The sequence below is a fragment of the Aulonocara stuartgranti genome (genome assembly GCF_965226115.1).
Source record: "Aulonocara stuartgranti genome assembly, chromosome: 7".
NCBI lineage: Eukaryota > Metazoa > Chordata > Actinopteri > Cichliformes > Cichlidae > Aulonocara > Aulonocara stuartgranti.
In genome coordinates, this window is record NC_138945.1 from 56,238,769 (window position 1) to 56,257,907 (window position 19,139).

Consider the following 19,139-nt stretch of genomic DNA (forward strand, 5'->3'; position numbering starts at 1 on the left):
TGCCACTCGCACACAGTACTCCCTAAGTTGCTGTTGTATACTTTTCTCTTCACTTTGACTTTGAGAATCGGGGAGAATAATTCATGGGCCAGCAAGTTTCAGAGACTGGGATAACAACGCTGCTTTCAGAGCCAGCAGTTCATTTGAGTTGAAATTCTGGATTTTCCTTTTTTTTCCCTGACAAATCTCCAAAGGGCCCATATTATCCTGGAGAGAAATAGGGGAGGGAAATAGAAAGGAAAAACTCTTAATCTACAGTTTTTCTGTGTTAATCAAAGGCTCAAGATGTTTTCCTGTTTCTGTCCTTTCATATTTCAGGTATCCATCTACCCTGTGCCGCTACTCTTTTTACCTCATTGAGCATAATGCACTGCTCTGGTTTTTCAACCTCCTGTTTTCCGCATATTCAAATATTTCCCAAGATGCAGCGCTAATATAGTTTTAAATGCATGACTGTGCCACATTTTGCCCATTTTAGATGAATAGCAATGAAAAAAAAACAAACACTTTTCTGGGTTTCTCTCTTGGCTATTTATTTCATTCAATTAAAAAAAATTGACAAAGTTGTACATAAAAGTCTTTGCCTCATAACTTTCCTCATATAATATACATCAGTGTGTCGGATTAACTGGTGGTCAGGCAGGTAGAAACTCCCTCCAAGATTGATGGCTACATGATGAGTATTTGCATAATGTGAGATCATTAAAAAGCAATTATCCTTGTGTTTCAATGTGCGAACGTGTTTCTGTATTGTTGGGATTCATTTGGTAGGTGGATAGGCGCACTGATTGACCGCCTTTAAGATGAATCATATTAAGTGTTTACAGTGGAGTGGGGCGGTGGGGGGATATTCATATGCCGTGACACCCGAGACACATAAAATCACGGCTTTGAGAGAACAATTAGCAAGTTTTGTTTGCTCACACTGTGTGGCGAGGAGTGGTTAAAAATGCAGAGACAACAGAAAATTTGCATTTACGCACCTCTCTGTGTTAGTCGATGAGTTCCGGTGCTGTTATTGCCGCGTGTCTCAAGCTTTAGGGAATTCAATAATCAGATTGACAGATGGACATTCACACTTTGACTTTTTTTTTTAAACATTTTTTATGCCTGGTGTTTTCTTGACAGTATTAGCTTGGATACATGTAAACCTAGATGCTAATGCTGTCAAGGCTTAACACCTGTTTTCTCAGCTCAGGATGAAACTCGTTGCATTTTTATTTTATTTCCAGTTTAGCTTTAATCTGCTCAAACTGCATGGTTCCAGTTTCTCAAGTTTTCTGCACAATATTCATTTCTGGGTTCCTTTCCACACAGCACCACAAAGTCATATACGTGTCTAAATAAAAAGTATTAGCAGGACTTCCAAGTATTTAATGTTTCTTGTTTTTACTTCACAACAATGTGAACGAGACAATAAAACTGCAGAAAAATTATTTTGTCAGTAGGCTGGCTGTCTTCAAATCTTTCCAATTTAACACAATGCTTTTTCCCCCCTCTACATTTTAATTTAAGGTTCAGTGGAGTTAGTTGAAAAAAACAGAGTCTGTTCCTTTCTTTACTTAAGTGACACCGGATACTATTTGGCTAGAGGGCACTCTTAAGACGGTCTGTAGTGAATTTGAATGAATGGGGCTGGACTATAAAATAAATATACTCCCATGTCTAGACCAAACTGTTACATTTTGATTTCAGCTTTTACTAATGTAGTTTTAATTTTATATCAGGATTAAAATTAAACTTTACTAATATTTTTTATTTTGCATACACGGAATATAATATTCTGCTAGTGCTGATTGGTCAGCTGAGATTTCCCCAATCACTTTGTCAGGATACTCTCCAATAATGAGACCTGTTTTCAAAACACTTCAGCAAATCAAGTACGCTCCTGTGTATACGCTTTAAAAAAAGCAAACTTAAATGTGCATATTAAAAGCTGCCTATGCCATCTGCAGGTGCTTTATTATTGGTTGCCCTGAGGTGTCTGCTGCTAGGAAACGCTCAGCTGCAGCTCAGTTGATCTATAAAAAGTGACTCATATTACCCATAAATATTATCTTAACCCCTTTTATTAAAAACATGCAAGATGAAATAAATACCCAGTATTAGGAGCTTCAGCTCCGTAAGGTCTAACCTGTAAGCATCCTCTATGAGTCGGGATCTACTGAGCATTTAGACAGAAGTCTGAGGTTTCCCTTATGCTGTCAACTTGCCGTCAATCAAATCAGATCTAAAGTTGTGCTCACTCTCCAGATGAGGAAGATTAAACTCAATTTCTATTGCAGTTTTTGGTTATTTATGTTTAAGATTGCAGGTTTTGTTAAGTCTTAAAGCGAATTTTTCAGTGGCTTTAAGTAACCAATGTTACTAATGTTACTCTCTTATTCTTTGGTGTTTTTAAGAGATAAAAACACAACCGCTGCTGTCATTTTTCAAAAAATAGCAAAAGTAAGATATTTTTTCTTTCATCTTTTATGTATTTTTCATCCACCAAGTATGCTTAAGTAGTACATTAGTTTATGAATGAACCACTTGATACCATCTCAGATTGATACTGGACATAGTCATTGATTGCTGCTGATAAATAACTGTCAACAATCTTGATATTAGAATAACTACATAATTGTTGCCTAAAGTAACCCTGTCATGATTGTAGTGAGTTACATGATTGTAGTGAGTTATAAGGAAGAGGTCATGCAAAACAAGCAGTTTGATGGTTACGTTCTTGAGAAGCTGTGATGGATATGTGTGGTTCATGTTTTTTCTGGCCTGAGCAGTGGCAGATTAGTAATGCAGAGAAATGAGCAGATTAATCAATAATTAAAACAATCATTATTATAACCTTGAAAGGTAAAACCAAAATTTGTTTTTTTTCTTAAGCTTTATTTTTTCTTAAATTGCTTTTTTTGTTAATGTCTGTGTGCTAGTTTACAAAAGTAATACCGGCAATTTCATTGTATCTACTTAAGGGTAACTTTAAAGAAAATCTTTAAAATCTAAAATGATAATGAAATAAAAGTACGTATTTACTTAAAAAATATTGTTATATACCAGTCCCACTGGCATATAATGATACATAAAAATGCAGATACACTGTGCAATTAAAGCTTTTCTGGTGTGTGATATTGAATATACAGTGTAGTGGGGCTCCAAGGGGATTGCCATTAGAGCAGCAGCCTGCAGGATGCTGTGTTGTTTATATATTATGATATGCTGTGCTTGTGCTAATTTTTTGTTTGACAATGCAAAAAACAGAACCTGCTTTTATAACCTGCTATTTTCAGTAGAGCAGTCTGGTGTAGACATAGATAATTCATGTCATGTAGATTTTAAAACAACCTTGCAAAAAAAAAAAAGAATCTCTTTCAAGCGTGCACCTCCGATTGCTAAATCCACCTGTGATTGGCCGTGCCTCCTCTGAGCTTCTATATGCACAGTAATAACAAAGCAGACTCTATACACTGATATCTACAGAAGGTGATAATCTGTTAATCCACATAAAACCCACAGAACTCATACCGTAAACACAGGACTTCAACTAATTAGTGCCATGCACATAAATTCAACAGCTGCAGCTTTTCCTCTTTAGGACTCAATTTATTAAGACTACTTATGCAAATAAAGCCAGTCACAAATCTCTAATTGTGATACCAGGCACACAACAACCCCTTACACTGAAGCCATGTGTTTTAAAATGAGTGCAGAGCTGCAGTGAAAGTGCACCATATGGTTGAAAAGATAACAAAACATAATATGATTTTACCAATATAGCCAATTACACCAGAGGCAACAACAAGAAGGAGTGCCATGTAGTCAAACGTTGTCTTATCTTGAGATTTTTTCTTTAAAATGATTTCATGCTGACTGCTGAAGTAGCCGGAGGTAATATGTTTTGTTGCTTGAGCCTGCTATAGCAGAGAACTGAATGGAAGGTTGTGATATTTCACATTTGGTCAGATATTGAATTGTTAACACTACTATTTGGTGCCCACGTGTTAAATGTCTTCAAGGTCTCCTCTACACATGAGTCTCGACAGACGTGGATGTAAACTGCAGCATGACTGGTTGACAGAGCCACACAGCAACAACGTGGTAAACCAAGTTTTTCCACCAAGCAGGTTTTTTGACTTTTGAAGGTTAGCGGTTTGGAAGATCCTTTTAAGGTGTTCTCTTTAGTGGATTACTAATGTTTCTTTTGTGCAAACAAAGTTACCAATTTGCAGTGGGGGTGAGTTAGTAACTCCGATATTCTATTACAAGCAAAGACTGAGCTATATTTTTATTGAACTTAAATTACACAAATTTTAGGGTAAATGCAGAATCCTGCCACTGTATGAAACTACTGGATCCTAATTATAGGCGCATTAAGTAAATGCTTTCATCTTCCTGTAGTTTTATGTGTACAGGCTTAATCTGGAAAATAACTGTAAATCTGGTTTAGAAAGTAGTAACTTCACGTGGGAAATATATAGGTACAATGGTAGGGGTGGCTGTATTGGCATTATATGAATATACATCAGTCTCCACTCTCTTGATTGCGCACCCCTTCACATCGACTGCCGTTGCCCTATGGCAGATTCTACTTCATCCTAATTAGAATTAATAATTGAAAATAGGAAATCAATATGTGCAAATTAAGTCTGGTAACAGTTGGTATTGTCAGGTTGACATTGTTTTTTGGAGGGACCATGCCATTCCAGGTGACTGATTTACTGCTGTGTGTTATGTCTTTGAAGTGCTACAGTCGTGGCTTTATTTATACCCGGGTCACTGTGTATTGTTGTGCACTGTAGATAAATGCCCGCCTTTGCTCTGATTGCTTTTTTTTTGTTGTTGTCCTGTGGCAAGAGAGCAAAGGGTTTGTTTTCTGCAGGACAGGGTGAAGGGTAAATTATTAATTGGAAGGAGCAGTGGGCTGTGTAACAATTTGCTGATCCAGAGGCTTTCATGAGCCATGTCAGGTTGTGTTGAACAAGTGACTGGTTTACTGCAATGAGGCAGAGCATCTCTCACAGGGCGCTTGCATTACTGCTCAACATGGGCAGCTTTATTAGAAACTGAGGGGCACTCTTTTTAGTAACGTTACTTTTAAGTGCTCGTTTGGAATAACACGTGAGATGACCTGGCCTTGTCGGTTTCAGTCAGCCACTGGCCCTGTTAACCTAGTTACAGCTGTGCTGCAGGGGAGCTGGCTGCAGTACTTCTATTGATCCATGTTAGCATCCTATAGAGTAGAACTCAGACAAATGATCAGATCCTCCTCAAGATAAAGAACAAGGCCAGACTTTTTAATCAGTAATGCATAGTCCTAAAAGAATTAAGCTATTCACTCATTAGTTTTGTGGCTCCAAGTAGGCAACAGTCAGGTCTTGTTAGTTCTTCTCCAGCTGCAAGGTGGTATCAGGAGGAAGTGTATGGTGCATTATAGTGAAATGTTTGAGCAGCAAACTCTGCTCATAGACCTTGTGTTGTTAGCTTGATTGTGTGCTGCTTTTCCCCCAAGGGAGATGCGAGCACACAGGGTCTCAGCTAAGATGAATTAGGGCAGGACAAAAGACACGCCCAACAGCAGAAGCCGCAGCATGCTGTTATTCCAGTTCAGCAAAACGGCGCCTATAACTATTGGCAGTTCCCTCTGTATATTTAGAAGTTCATTTGTCAAGCTCTCATGGATGTATCTAAACTTTTTACTTGTCGTGCCTGGGTTTTCTGGGGACTAATAAATAACAGCATAATGGGTGTCAGCAGAGCACGGAGGTGCCAGTAAGACCTGTCTTGTAGCGTATTGGCTGCTTTTACAGCCCCAGGTTTAACAAAGCTCAGAGACATTTATCACTCAGTGCAAATTTACCACTTTACACAACAATCATCACTTTCCCTGTAGACCCTGTCCCAGCCCTGTCTGCTTCTCACTCAGTTAGTCTGCATCAATGAGTCAGGGAGCTGTGATGAATAGTTGAGCGTGGCTTTTTTTTTTGAATAACTCATTTTGCAAATAGCTCATATTGATTGAAGAGCAGAGTATTACATATTCTCGTGTCAGCTAAATTGTAGGAACAATTGTTTCATTGTTCTTTTTTTTTTAAATATATAATTTTAACATTTAAAATGTCTAAAGAAAGTCTGTCTCTTTATGCCATTTGTAAGTGGTGGCTTGTCTGCATTAATTCTGACCATGAGTATAATTTGAAAATTCAGATCTGTCAAGGAAAGAAGGGGAAAAAATGAACAAAGCTAGTGGAACAAAGTGCGATCCAGACAATATGAAACTCAGAGGTGCATTCTGCTCATGAGGCAATGCAGGCGACTCATCAAGACAATGAGTCACACTGCTTTGCTTTGCTACAAGCTCTGCTCAAAAGTAAGCGTGGAGTAAAAGGCTCTCAGGCGCCAGAGCGTTTTCCCTTCTAATGTCTTTAGTTAAGTTATTCCTCAAGTGTCAACAGTGTGTGTTAATAATAGTTATGTGACAGTGAGTGACTCAGGCAGTGGGGAGTGAAGTCAGGCTGCCTGCCAAATATTCCAGTAGCAATAATGTGGCTTTTACAGTTTGAGTGGGCAAAGGAGAAAGCAACCGTCTGCACCATCCACCACCACTAGCCAGCATTTATACTATAATTGTAATTGAAGTTTGCTTTTCCCCTCCGTCGAGCTGAATAAATGATGTCTAAAACTTGGGCGCCATTTGAATGGTGAAAGATATTCTGTGTTTAAAGAGTTTGACTGAGGCCTTCATTTCGAATTTAGCTTGGAGAAGCTTATGGCAGCTTTCAGCGGCGCAGACTTCTCCTCGTCGAGAACAGTGACAAACATTTTGCTGTAAGTTGCCAAGTTCAGGAGAGCTCCTGAATGAAGTCGGCTGCTGAAAGCTGTTTGGTTTTAATCCTGTTTCAGCCAGCCTCTGATTATGCAGGCTCTTGAGCATACTTCAAAGCTCAGCACCACCATGATGGCTCTCTCAGCCTATTCTTTGGACATCACCTTCAGAAGTTTACTACCTGCTGGTAGCCCTTCATGATCTGTTTTGTTCCAGCAGAGGGGATTTTACTCAGCATCCTGGGATTGGACCTTTCCCTGTGTGTGAGGTTATCCACATTCTAACTGTTATACATTATGAGCTCTGAGAGCTCAGGCTGGATGGTGTATGTGTCCTCTGGTTAGACACAGTGACCCAGGCCAGACCAGCTAATGGTTTGGACTGCATCTTCTCTGGTTTCAGTCTGTGGGATTTGTTGCCTACAGACCAAAACCCACAGGAGTCCTCACCACCACACACAATTTAGCTGTTCTCTCTGGAAGCTGAAGCCTTCATGCTACATGCTACTTTCTTCTGCTATTTCTCTCTGTTTTTGCCCGCAGCTCATCATGAACTCTGACTCCTTAATCACAGTTAAATGCTGGCAGAGCTGGGGAGTGAAAGACTACTGGGTAAAGTTTCCGAACCTCCATGTAGGAGAGAGACAGCAAGATAATGGGCTTTGCTCTCAATGTGCCTCTAACTGGAAGCTAAAGGAGGTTTAAAACTTCAAATAGTAACATTTGTTGAGCTCCTAAGCACCAGAAAAGTCTGCAAATTAAGCACGGGATAGATTTTGGTTTATTCTGTTTCTCTCTGCCTCTCTGGTATTTATGCATTGATTTTTTTTTTAAATTGATATTATATTTTTAGTTGTGCATGTAAGAATGTAAAATGCCATCTCTACTAATGTGGCCAAGGTTTGAACTGAAACCAGAGGTTATGATGCCTCTAAGTTGTAGAGACACTGCCCATTTTTCTGCTGTGTCGAGGGAGCACTGTTGAGCAGAGGAAGCTCTGATGAGTGCTTATAGACTGCTAAACCAAGTTGCAGTTAAACTGCTCATCCATTACCACCACCGCCCGCACACCCCTCAAGTTTAATGTGCCAGGGTCGTTTGCGTGGCAGCAGCTCAACCTTCAGGGAGCTCATTCATGGCAGACTGGAGGCCAGGAGCAGATTAGATCAAATCAGTGAGAGCCCTGTAATGTAGTCTCTAGTCTGTCCAAACGCAAAAGCAATACTGCACTAGCCCAGTGTTTCGGGACCCCCTTCAGGGCAGACCTGTCCGTATCAGTGAAGGGCTGATCATCTTCCTGCTGTGTACCTGGAAAAGCAGGCTTCAGTGCCGACCATGAAACAGAGTTCATTAAGCTCCAATTTCGGTTGATCACAGCTCTGGCAAAGTGAGCATAGAAGGGGGGGGGGGGGGGGGGGGGGGGCTCGGCATCTTTACATTTTCAGCTCAGGCTGTGTTGGTGTGCGAATCAATAGGGGAATATTCACCATCCTGGCTGCTGTGCTGTCCTGGATCTCAAGCTGGGCTTTTCTGTGAGGCAATACAGCTGCTGATGGAGAGATATAGTGCCATATCAGTCACTTAAATCATTACTAGGACCTCAAATGAACAATTACCTGGCTGGGACTGAAGGCAGCTTACTATCCCACCTCAGTGCTGATCGTTCTTCATTCACATTGTGATTGTTGATCACTAGTTGTTTCCTTGATTGCAGGTCCAATTGAGTTTTGTGGGGGTTTTTTTTTAAACAGAACAATTCCCAGGAATGTGTGAATTACTTGTTTTACATCATACCCTCAGGTACTTCTTAGTAATGCCACTGAATTTAACACTGAGCCGCCATTGTCTCATACAGGTGTGGATCCAAATTAAACTTTTCTGTTATATTACTCCAAGTTCAGCACAATTAGTCAGCTTGTGCATTTAGCAAAATGTGAAAAATGAGTGCTCGCAAACGTTTACAACAGTTTGATAATTCGACTGCCTCAAGTACTTTATTTTTTTTTTCATTCTGACAGCTGGCTGCTGAAGTTCCACCTGAAAAGAGGCGTTAAAACCATTAAAGTATCAAACTGTTATATATGAAAAATGATTTGTTCCTCGTGTTAGTCTCTGAGTCCTCCTTCGCTCGTTCGTATAGTCACTGAAAGGTGTGAACAGCTTGCACACGTGCTTCTCTTTTTTTTTTCTTTTTTTTTGCAGATTAATTTCAGGGTGTTATTAAGATTTTTCTCTGTGATGGTTGTGATATGTCAACATCACATATATTCAGTCTCACGCTATACATTTTACCGCCATTTCATCGTAACAGAACTGTATTCGCACCTTTTTAATCGTTTTATTTGCTTGTTGGTAACGCAGAGCTGTCATCTGTCCACTACAAGGAATTTGAACCAAAACATTTAAAACCTGCAAATTTACATTTTTATATCAACACTGAGTCTAATGACTGCTTTTAGATGTGGTGAAATGATCTGCTTTTACATGTGGTGTTGCTGGAAGGATCAGCACCACCAAATTCATGCCTTTGTAGCTGCATGCAGAAATTTGCAGCAACTTCATCTTCAGTCACAGGTTGTCATGAGATCAGATGAGACAGGTCCTGACTACATGAGGTTGCCAGGTTCCCATGCTAAACGAGATCTTAAGTATTGTATTACAGGACAGATTAAACTGCTGAGACCATAAACTCAATAGGAAAATGTTGGTGTTGAAGCCGGTCCCAGCTGTTATAGCGGGAGATGCAGGATACACCTTGCACAGTTCATCAGTCCCTTGCAGGGCTAACACATTCACACATTCATACTCACACCTACCAATTAAACTGACATGCATGCTTTCAGACTGTGGGAGAAAACCAGAGTAATCAGAGAGAACCCACTCAAAGGCCCCAGCTACATTTGTTGGATTCAAACCCAGGACCTCCTTGTTGTGAGGCAACACTGCTAACCACCTCTGAAAATGCTTTGAGGGATAATAAGTGGAGCCAGTAGTGAGGTCATAGGCAATTTTCTCAACCACCGGGATCACCCCCTGCTGGCCATTTTAAAGAATACAGGTTTAATGCACTTGTGTGAAGGGTCCGTTTTTCGAACCGGTAGGTTAAGGTGCCCTGACACACACAAAGAAGAAGATATTGTGCTGACTGTTTGTTTTATGATGTCGCTCTTCCCCTTGCATGCAGCTTTAAAAGTAGCAACTGCAACATATAAATTATGCCCACATCCTTGGCACCATTACTGTAAGATGAAGATGATGTTAGAAAACATTTAAAATTTTCATCCGCAGAGCTGTAAAGTTGGATTTTCGTATTTTCTAGAATGATAGAAAATGTTAAAAAGCTGAAGTTTCAGCCGTGTTCAGTATTAAACATAAAGTTATGAAATGTTCACAATTGATAAAGGTTGAAAGGTTTTCTGAATGCTAGTGTAGCAACATAGGAAATATCAAATAGAAAAAAATCATATTAAAATGTGAGGTATCCTGGGTAAAGACCTTAATATACTTACTTACTTTTAGAGAGATGGTTGGTCAGGATGTCTTTTGGGGAAGTAATTAACAATAATGAAGCTTTCTTTCACTTGTTTTCTTTTGTATTGACTCATACAGACACGAGATATAAATGTTGTTGTACATTGTTGCTACCTTATAATAGGACAAGCACAAGCATATATGGGTAGTTTTTGAGAGTATGAAACAGGAGATAAGTGAACTGTCTCATTTTGATTTCTAATCAGATCTTTTCATTGGGGAGTCCACACGTTCTTCCTGTCTCTCTGTGTCCGTTTTTCTTAGCAATTGCTTGACAGCGTTAGCTCTGTGGAGGGCCTTTTGTCTGTTTTTTGCTCAAGGCATCCTCATAAAAGTACCTGCTCTCATATAATCCTGAGCAAGAGTGAAAAAAAAAAATCATTGGAAAGACCAAAACCAGCAATTTCTTGTTATACCTCTCAACTCTGTGGTATTGAGCCACAAGGTAATTTATTCCCACTGAAGATCTAAACTGTGCCGTGATTTTATAATTTAGGTTTTTTTTAAAGCAAACATCTTACCAAGCAGGAAAATTCTATGTTGTTGTTGCTGGCTACAACAGGAAGATGGTAAACATATTGGATCAGTCCATAAACCGCAGCGCCAGTGTACTGGTTTTGGTAACGAAGGAACACCACGGGCAATGTTCCCTCTAAGCTGCGCGTGTGCGCAATTGCGCACTGCTGCACGCTCTCTGCGCACAGAAAATCTGTGTTGTGCACAAAAAAAAAAAGAAAATCTAACCTGAATTGAAATTAAAATAAATACGTTAACAATTCTGTTTTGCAGTGTTAGTCAGTAAGTGACTGGCTGCTCCAGTATGGGATTAGAACGATGTCACCTTATCCCATAGTCCAGCCAATGATGAGATTCACATTCGTATATACGCAGCTAATCAACGTCGTCCACAGGCTATGACAGCGTCCTTATGCGCCGACACCGGTGTTTTAGCTAGCAAAGCGGCATGGCTGATGTGGAGTGAAGTCACGTTAATGACAACGTGTAGAACCATTGGAGATGTGAGCAGGACAGACGGAACAATTGACGGAAAAAGTGTGGACTTTATACCAGTTTTTAAATTGTGTTGATAGGCCACGTAAAACCAGTGTTATGATTAAAATATATATATATATATATATATATATATATGTGCAAGGTTTGTTTTTTTTCCTATTGTTGTTTATATTTACTGCGGAAACGCTCGAAAGCGCTCTCTGCCTGTGAGCAAAAACAGCCCCCCTCCCGACCCCCGCCGCCTTTCCTATTGGTGGAAAAAAGTACCATGTCGACCAATCAAAAAATGATATGGCAACATGGCATTTAGTTGTTTGGGAAGGGGGGAGTTTTAGGAGTGATGGCGGTGTTTTGAGACGTGAGAGATTTGCGTTGTTTAGCGCAAATCTTGTGTAGTTAGTGTGTAGTGTAGTCAATAGTGTTGTTGTGTGTGTGTGTCAGAACAATGAGGCGACAACTGAATGTTACAGGTGTTACGGCAGTGATACATCTCCTGTTGTCAGGCCTGCAGGTATCAGGCTGTTGTTCTCCTTTATCTCATAGTGGACAGAAATGATTTGTTGGAGCGGCACAAATAATTTGTGTGGCATCAGATTTGATGCAGAACAGCTGATTGTTCTGTAAATAATTTGAAATGTTTATTTAAAAAACCGCCCTGGCTGCATTTTTAGGTAAACAGCTGCAAGAAACTTTGTTGTTTGCAAAACTCGGTTACTTTTTTGAAGAAGTAACTATATAATTAATTGCCCAACATTGGTCATTATATGCTGTATTTTGCAGACAGGACTCTCTCCCAGACCACAGACTCATACTCATAATAGAAGTCAGAGCTTTATTTAAAAAAAAAAAAAATTAAAAAAAGAAAGTTGTGTTTTCAAAATTGGAGTTCAAGTTATTTTTACTTCCAATAGTGTTAACGTACTGCACAGGTCATGAACAAGATTTTTTTTTAAATTTTCATTGTAAGTGGGCTAAAGCAGTTAATTAAAAGTAGTCTAACATAAATGCTGTAATTTGATTATTTTAATAAACCGTGTAACTTGGATGGATTCGATGCTGCCGTGACCACAGTGCACACGTCTGCTGTTGCTCACAGTGGTCGAAGGGACCGCTCAGGGAGTTTGTGTGTTTGCTCAGACACATGAAAAATTAGAGGGAACATTGACCACGGGTACCAGTGTGCTTTATTGATGTGTTTTTAATCGAGGTCTGTGGCCCACAGGAAGAATATCAGCCTTTTGGTACACAGATAGTATTTTAATAATATGTTCAATTAATTGAGTGAATAGATTACATCCAGCAATTTGTTTGCTGTTACATGTTCAAAAGATAAAAAAAAATACACAGATTAAAGCTTTAGATTTTGAATTTGTTGAACTGATGAAAATTAATATTGGAGGCATAGAGATAGATTTGCAAGCAGTCTGAGACAGCGCTTCCAAATCATACCATTATAATAAAGAGTAATTCATTGGGAGAAAGATTTCCCCTGATCATTTATTATTAATGATGAACTTTTATGGTTATTCCAAACAATCATTAATGAGTCACTTTATTATTTATTGTGTTTTTATGTGACCGTTATGATTTTCAGTGTTCGCGAGTGTATTCTGATGCATAGTCTCCTCTTTTTTTCTGGTGTGCTTGATGCCACTTGTCTCTGTGCCTGCAGGCTGCGAGAGTGACTTCTGGGGACCTCACTGCAGCAATCGGTGCCAGTGCCAAAATGGGGCTAAGTGTAACCCCATCACAGGTGCCTGTGTCTGCACTGATGGGTACCAGGGATGGCGTTGTGAGGAGCCCTGTGAGCATGGTTATTACGGCAAGGCGTGCCAGTTACCATGCCAATGTCTCAATGGTGCCACCTGCAACCACGAGACAGGAGAGTGCATCTGTGCACCAGGCTACACAGGGGCTTTGTGAGTACCACTATCATATTTACTCTTTTGGCACATTTTATGTAGCAATGTGAGTGTGTATATCCAATTTCTTGCTGATGCAAAGAACTGCAGGCAAAGACAGGTTACTTATCTGATACTTTTGACTTGTGTGCTGACAGCTGTGGGGAGCGCTGCCCCTCCGGTAGTCATGGGCCTCAGTGTGAACAGCGCTGCCCCTGTCAGAACGGAGGAACGTGCCACCACATCACAGGAGATTGTTCCTGCCCTGCTGGGTGGACGGTAGGTCACAAAAGCAAAAGCAAAGGCCCGAGGGGAGAAAATACTTGAACGCTGTTGTAAGTTTAGGGGGGAAAAAGTACAATAAATGAGAATGCTGTGTCTCTGCTCCCTGGAAGGAGAAAAAAAAATAGAATTTGTAGTGTGGAGTCTGACTACTGTGAACTTTCCATGTGAAAATTAACTCTGCATTGACCTTTCTGAAGATAATATGTGAAAATATCTTCCACAGTAAAGTGTACAGTTTTGAACTTACTTCTTGAATGTAATGCTTTCAGTTGCCTTCTAAAAAAAAAAGAAAGAAGAAAAAGTAAACACATCTGCAGACACATAGAAGGACATTAACGATAGGTCTGAACTGTCCAAACTTCAATCAAGTCTGTTGGCTTGTTTTCACAGGGTTCAGTGTGTGCCCAGCCCTGCCCTCTTGGCAAGTACGGCATCAACTGCAGCAAAGACTGTTCCTGTCGTAACGGTGGAATGTGCGACCACATCACGGGGCAGTGCCAATGTGCAGCCGGCTTCAGTGGACGCAGGTATGCAGGTGACACGTCCGGCTGACAAACAGACCGCTCAGTTATTATTCAAAACGGCTTTTTCTGAAGTTCTATCAGCAAACTTTTGTGCTCCTACTTAAAATAGGTCATACAAAGGCATGATATATTGATATTAGTATTTAATGCAAAAGAATGGTTTCATGCAGTTCCGCATTTAACAGTCACTCATTGACCCATTCTCTTTGTTGACTTCTAAATGAGGCACAAACCTGGCTGTTCTTTAAAAAGATAAAGGGAATCCTAGCATATTCTTATACTCGAGAGAAATAAGCATTTATAAATGCCCATTAGTCCATTTGAAGGTAGATTGGAAGCTTTTAATAGGGGCGTTGTATGTTTAATTAATCTTGTACTTCATGCTGGCCAGCAAGGTTTCATGTCTTCAGCCTTCATCCTCATCCACTCCCAGCCTATCCATTGATCTCACCATGAGCTACATGCTGTTTGGAGTCTGCTCATTAATTATAAGTAATGGGCTTATATTAAGGTCTCATTGAAATCCACAGATCTTTTTAGTTCCTCGTGCCTGCCAGAGCAGCCCAGAGCAGCCTGGGTTTATTAGTTCAGCTAAAGCAATTGTCTCTTGGATGGAAACACTTCCTTTACAAGACCTTTTCCTTTACTTTATTATTTTGCAAAATTGCCCTCATTCATTTTGTCAGTGGCAGGTGAATTAAACTGCCAGGAATAATCTAAGATTGTGTTACCCCCCACCCACGTGTGTCTAGTATAATAATACCATTGTCCTCTGATAAAACTAAAGCTAGGGTAATTTAAACATGAAACATAACTTGGCCATTTTATGTTGTAATTGAGCTATTTGTAAAAGCTTTGTTACACTCTTGAGACTGAAACTCCACCAGGACTGTATACTTAAGTCAGTATATTGAAGTGAATGAAGAAATCCATTTTTGGATCTACACTAGTTTATGTGCAGAAAACTGAAGCAGTTTCTGTTTAGCTGATGACGATTACTGAGTCTTGTCCAACCCCTGCAGAGACGCTGAAGTACTGACAGCAGAGGCCCGCTGTCCTTGTTAAAATTTGACCATGGATTTATGAAAGTATTTTTAAAGTAAACATTCATTATTAAAACTTTGAAATGTAAGAAGAGTGTTAATAATCAGTGACTCTGAATATGACCACTTTTTCATTAACAAATAATCTAACGCGTTACTATTTCCATAACAGTAGTCAGATTAAAGTTACTTGTCCAAACCACTGTGCGTTACTATTTTTAAAGCAAAAAGATTTGGTTTCTTCTTCTTTTCGTCTCAGCGGATGACAAACGCATACGTGTCGTAAAACGTCACATAAGCAACAGCTCACGTTTCCCGCTCACAAGCAGCCAGCGACGTAAAAAAAAGTGTAAACAACAATGGAGGGAGAGAGATGTTCGTTCTTTAGCTGGAAATATGGTCACTATTTTGAGTTTCTGTCAACTAAAGATTTCAATATTAAGGTTCGTTGTACACTCTGTGTCGGCGTAAAAGTGTTATCTACCTTCAAAAACACTACGTCAAACTTAAGGAAACATTTGGAGTCGCAGCACGGCACAGTCAAACTCACAGAGAGAGTCCCACCAAGTGGTCCGAAGCAGAGAGCCGTGACTTCCGCAGGAGGTCCTACACCCTCAAACAACAAAAGTTGGACTTTGGTGCAAAACCAGTAAGTGATGAAGAATTGAAGAAGTTGGTCGCGCAGTATATTGTAGAAGAAATGCTAACTATAAACACTGTTGACTCGCCCTCGTTTCGTGCCATAATAAAAAAGATCCCTACTTCTAATGCCGAGCTGCCTCACCGAACGACTTTTACTTCTTACTTGGAGAGTTTGAAGGCCGCACTGAATGAAATTGACTTTGTTTCAACTACCGCGGATATTTGGACTGCTAACAACAGAGGCTATATGGGAGTAACGCTCCACTGGATCAGTAGAACCACATTAGAGCGCTACAAGGTTGCATTAGCATGTAGGCGGATTCGTGGTAGACACGTATGATGTCATTGGTACAGAAATCGAAAACGATTACTCAACAAAGTAGTTGCAACAGTTACTGACAATGGATCCAACTTTGTTAAGGCGTTTCAAATTTATCATCCTGTCACGGAGTCCGATGATGAGACGGAGAAGGAAGAGTCCACCCCCAAAGACGATGATGTCACTTTTTCTGATCTGTCAGAATGAAAGTGATGGTCAGCTGTCTCTTCCCCCGCACCGCAGGTGTGCTTTGCACACCATCAACATAATTTGCACACAGAGAGCAGGGCTGTGTATAGGAGCAGCACAGCAAAATGCACAGCTCTTCGGACCAAATTGAGTAGATCTACACTTGCATCAGAAACAGTGGAGGAAATCAGTAAAAGAAAGCTCCTAATACCAACACCCACAAGGTGGAATTCCTTTTTTGATGCTGTAAAGAGAATTGCAGACATCCCCATGGGTGAGCTGAATACTCTGTGCACAAAGCTAGGACTGAAGTGCTTCAAAGATCAAGAATACCAGGTCCTGCATGAGTACTGCATGGCCATGAAACCTCTGACTGCAGCACTGGACATTTTACAAGGCGACTGTCCATATGGAACTTTACTACTAACACTTGAAGTTCTGATGCAGAAGACCCAGGCTGTGAAAGATGACCTCTCCAGGATGACTGCAGGCCTTCCAGATGCCATTGTACAGGTACGCTCTGTCTTTAAATTTGTCAAATTTTTTGCTTCATACAATTCACAAACATGGAACAGAATATTAATTATCATTGAAAAATAAGATTACAACAATTAAAATGTTTACAAGTAACCTAAAACAAAATAAATCCATAATACTGATCTCATATTAGGCATGGTTTGCAAATAATTCAATAACATATTAAATTGTAGGCATAAAAATATCGATTATGTTTTTTAGGCTATTCAGACTCGTTTCACCGGTGTGCTAGACGACAAAGATGCCCTTCTCGCAGCTGCCAGTTGTCCAAAATTCAAACTCCGATGGCTGAGAGATACAGGAAGGAGGGAGCGAGTACAACAACTTCTGACAGCAGAGTGTTGCACCACTGCTCCTCTGGCAAAAAAACCTGCCAGTGTGCCCAGTGCTACTACATCTAGCAGCCAAGGTGAGATGGCAGAGCCAGAGGAGGAGACCTATTCTACAGAAAAAGAAGTCATGGACTACCTGATGTCAGGCTACGACCTTCAGATTCTGCATACGTTTTCAAGCATAAAGACATTTTTTTAAAAAGTATAACACTCCAACCCCATCAAGTACTCCTGTGGAGCGACTTTTTAGTCTGGGAGGTTTGGTGCTCACGCCTAAAAGAAATCGACTTTCTGACAAAGGGTTTGAGAAGCTTCTGTTAATGAGGTACAACCACTGGTTTACTCGCTCCAGTCTACTGTTTCCCCCATAACATGCAATGACAACATATACTGAAAAAAAGAGAATGGGGAATCCAATTTAAATAACTATTTACAAGTAACTGAATTAAGTTTATCAAAGTCACTTAATAAACTTATTAAAGTTTTCAAGTTGATTAACTTAAATCAATTACTTGCAAGAAAGTAAGGCAATTTAAGTTGGACCTGCAGTCTCTTTTTTTTCATAAGATTAGTCCAAAGTTACAAAAGCGGACAATAGTGCTTACATGTGGATGATAAAAAAAAAGTATCTTAAGGGAAGTCAAGAAAGACTCTTTGTTTGTTTGTTTGTTTGTTTGTTTTTTATAAAAAAGTATTTGTTAAATGAAGTCGACTTATTGTTTTTTATAAAGTTTTTGTTAAAGTCAAAAACTTTCTTTGTTTTTTTTTTAATAAAAAGTATTTATGTTAAGTGAAGTAACAAGACTTTCTTTATTTTCATACAAACAAGTATTTCTGTCAGGAAAAAGTTCAGCTTCAAATGTCAGGAGATATATTGTTGACATTACTGTTAAAATACACTTCCAATAAAGTGAGTATTGGCAAAACCGGTTGATGTTTTTATGTTGAGGCAGTGGGGAGTGTTATTGGCAGCTTCTGAAAGTAACTAATAAAGTAACTAGTAATCTAACTTAGTTACTTTAAAAATAAAGTAAAGTAGGGCTGGGCCATATTATACCGTTCACGGTAATACCGGTATAATGTTAGGCAACGATAGGAAAATGAAATATCGCGATAGAATATGAGTAAAACGCGCGTGCGCAGTGCCTTTGTTTTTTTGTGTGTGAAATTATTTTTTAACCATTTGACTTGAATTTGATTTAAGCAGATGCATATTCTTTGTGATATGACCATATGGGAAACAAATGATCATTTAGCCATTTATTTTTAGCTCAAAATGACAACATTAACACAGTAAAACAGGTCTCTTTTTTAAACAGAAGCCTGTCATGCTTAACTTTTGAGAATATAAGTAAATCTTTCTTTAAAATAACTCTGTCCTGCTTAACTTAAAATTATATAAATTAATAGAAAGCAATAGAACAAAAATATTCTTGTAACAGTGCACATATAGTGCATTTAGTACAATTGGCTTCAGTTGAGTTATTATTTCAGCTTTTCTAATGCTAATCAGCTGCTCCTGTTTGTAAACCCGCTTGTTCCCATGATTACACATCATAACTCATCATCATTATTAATCTATGTATTACTTTTATGTATTAGTCATCTATTTGTTGTAATCATCTATCCTTGCAGTTGTTTATTACACAAAATAAATTTTATTATCACACTTCTGGCCACATAGCGCTGATATTCACTGCACATGCCCATATTAACCTTAACCAGAGGGTTTAAAAAAAACAAACCAATGTTTACATACCATATCTGCTTCTGCCGTGGCCTGGTGGACAAGAAATTGGTTAAGGGTTCCCCGAGCTTTCACGCCCCTCATGTTCTTCATGCGCCCACCATTAGAAGCATGCCTATGGAAAAAGTGAGGGTGTCACCGCAGCTGCTCACACGTAAACGTCGGTGAAAAAGACGTTGCAGCACGGCGTGTGATCTGGACACAAGCGATGGAGGCACAACTTGTAGAACTTTGGAAAGCTCATCCGAGCCTTTTCGAT

The 19,139-nt window shown here is 39.6% G+C and overlaps 1 protein-coding gene across 7 annotated transcripts in view; it reads left to right on the forward strand.

The window, feature by feature from the left end:
* The window catches only part of megf11 (multiple EGF-like-domains 11), an 85,462-nt gene that overhangs the window by 39,751 nt on the left and 26,572 nt on the right, over positions 1-19,139 (forward strand). For all 7 annotated transcript variants that reach the window (XM_082539031.1, XM_082539036.1, XM_082539033.1 and 4 more), the window contains 3 exons: positions 13,034-13,280; positions 13,421-13,541; positions 13,938-14,074. In XM_082539031.1, coding sequence (XP_082395157.1) covers positions 13,034-13,280; positions 13,421-13,541; positions 13,938-14,074 — 505 coding nt within the window. The remainder of the gene's footprint in view (positions 1-13,033; positions 13,281-13,420; positions 13,542-13,937; positions 14,075-19,139) is intronic.